Genomic DNA, 2,391 nt, shown 5'->3' on the forward strand with positions numbered 1-2,391 from the left:
TTTAGCAATGACTATTGGTTGTAGCCGAATGTGACGAGCCCTACGCAGGCGTTAAACGGAACGAAGGTGCAGTGGAATGCGCAAATGTGTGTGCACACGTACGTGTGCGTTCAGATATAACAAAAACTTTGGCCAGACACATGCCTATGTACGTATGCAATCATCCTGGTATCCCTGATAATGAATATAGGGTTGTCTAGTAACTAGTCGAAAGGAGTGTACCGTAGTGCGTACTGGCGCTCTTTACAGTGTTCAGTTTGCAGGATACGACCCAGCATGCAATAGGTAGGGTATCGGTATGCCCAAACACCAGGTGGTGACGCACCTCTACGAACATATGCCTCATGATACGCACAGAGTATGTCTAAACATCATATGGTAATGTACGTCTATGCGCATACGTATCCAAATACATACACAATACAATCGCCCATCCGGCACTATGTATCGATGTCAAAAGAGTATAGTTTTATCTACTATCCGGTCTAATTGAGTGAAGTAAAGAGTGTGCTTCAAGTCCAAAAGCGTCATTAGCGTATTGTAACCTAAATTGTGGAACATACAAGCATGAGTTTTTAACACACAATCAAACTAAGCATATTGCACATACAAAGACATACCATGTTGCTTGAGCTTTATCGCGTGCGCGTGCAGTGCGCTCAGACACACCACCGCCGCATGTGTCCGGCACACAGACTGCAACTCCGACGCGGTCTGATCCCGTTCGTCGTTGCCATGGCAACCCCGCCTAGGACCAGAACCCCGCACACTGAGGTGCGACTGGACTGAACCTCGGTCGATCTCCTCCCCTAAACTCTGCACGAGCGACTCAAACATATCCGACGACGCGCTCAGTGACACGGCTAAGGTGCACACAAGCTCTATGCACGCATTAACCGTACGTTGAGCGTACCTAGCCCGTCTGCGTCTCCTTGCCTCGTGCGTGTGTGTATACGTATACTTCTGCGATGGTGATGGTGCCTGTGGCTGTGACTGTGCGTGTGTGTGGGTGGGTCTGGGTGCAGGTGTGGCTCGCTGGGTCGCGTGCTGGGCCTCCGTCGCCCACGCACACACAAACAACGCCAGCGTCAGCACACGCTTCCACATGGCATCTACGGTCGCGCTGTACTGCGCCTGTGCCCAGGTATCCTCGCCCAGAATACGCGCACTCGTCGTCAGGAACACCATACAGCCCAGTACCGCCGACAGTATCTCCGTCCCCGCGTCCGTGTCTGTCTCACTGGCGACTATACTCTCTTGGTTGACTGTGGATAGGGGGTGTACTCTATCTGTATCGCGCTGTCTGATGCCGACGAGAAAGCCCGACACCTGCTTCAAACACGCCACCAGGATGGCCATCCTGGCCTGTGCATTGGCGGCGCTCGTCCGCCCCGAGTCCTCTCTCCCTGCCCCAGGTGCAGGCTGCACCCGGTCCGTTTTCTTGGGCTTAGTTGCGCTCCCCGTGCGCTCTGGAACGGTAGTGGGTACGGGTGTGTTGAGAATGGCCGACACCACACCCAACTGCCGAGCCCCATGGGCAAACAATGGGTACCGCTTGTCCTGTGCTCTAGCGCGGCCTTCTGATTGGGCGCCTGCCACATCCACCACCGACAACGCGTGCTGGAGCATCTTCTGGTATAGGCTATGGAAGGACCCGCCATAGCTCCGACTATTCGCCTCCCTATCCTTATCCTTCTTCTTACTCTTATCCGTACCCTTATTGTTCTTCTTATCCACTGGTAAGCCATGAGCGGACGCGTTGGCGCTGGTCTGTCTGGCTTGTTTATGGCTCGCCGCGCTCTCGAGATACCCACCAACCGCCTGTAGGTAGGTGGTAGCTATGTCCATATCAAACCCACTCCCATACGAACCACCCGAGGCTCTGTGGTCCACAGAGTTGTCAATCATCTGAGTTATCCTGGCGTCCAGCAACGTGAGGGTGGAAGTGGACTGCTCACTCGCACTGGTAAGCATTTTCCGCAGACACCCCACGAAGATCTCGCGTGTGAAATGCCTGAGGGTGGTGTCGTGATTGGGCTTGGGCGCGGACTCACTGGCAGCTGATTGGGTGAGTGTGCGAAGGAAGAGTTTAGGCTGCGGTTTAGGGTTTAGTGTATACAGAAGTTGGTGTGGGAGCAGATCCACTTACAGTGAATAGTGTAAACGTGTGAAGAGATGTCAGGGGCGGGGTGTGAGGTGAACTGTCTCATTGGGGTATAGTATGATTGTGAGGGTTTTATGTTCTTTGGGGGGAGTTATAGAGAGAAATTTATATATATATATATATATATATATATATATATATATATAGTATATATATATATATATATATATATATATATATATATATATATATATATATATATATATATATATATAGTATATATATAT

At 50.7% G+C, this 2,391-nt stretch overlaps 1 protein-coding gene across 1 annotated transcript; it reads right to left on the reverse strand.

Moving 5' to 3' along the window:
* Positions 1-618: 618 nt before the first annotated feature.
* Positions 619-1,974, reverse strand: SARC_14102 (hypothetical protein; the record flags this gene model as incomplete). The annotated part of the gene is made up of 1 exon (XM_014291765.1): positions 619-1,974. A coding segment is annotated over one exon (1,356 nt), but the record flags the coding sequence as incomplete, so codon positions are not given.
* Positions 1,975-2,391: the final 417 nt, after the last annotated feature.

This window comes from Sphaeroforma arctica (genome assembly GCF_001186125.1).
Source record: "Sphaeroforma arctica JP610 unplaced genomic scaffold supercont1.4149, whole genome shotgun sequence".
NCBI classification, from domain to species: domain Eukaryota; class Ichthyosporea; order Ichthyophonida; genus Sphaeroforma; species Sphaeroforma arctica.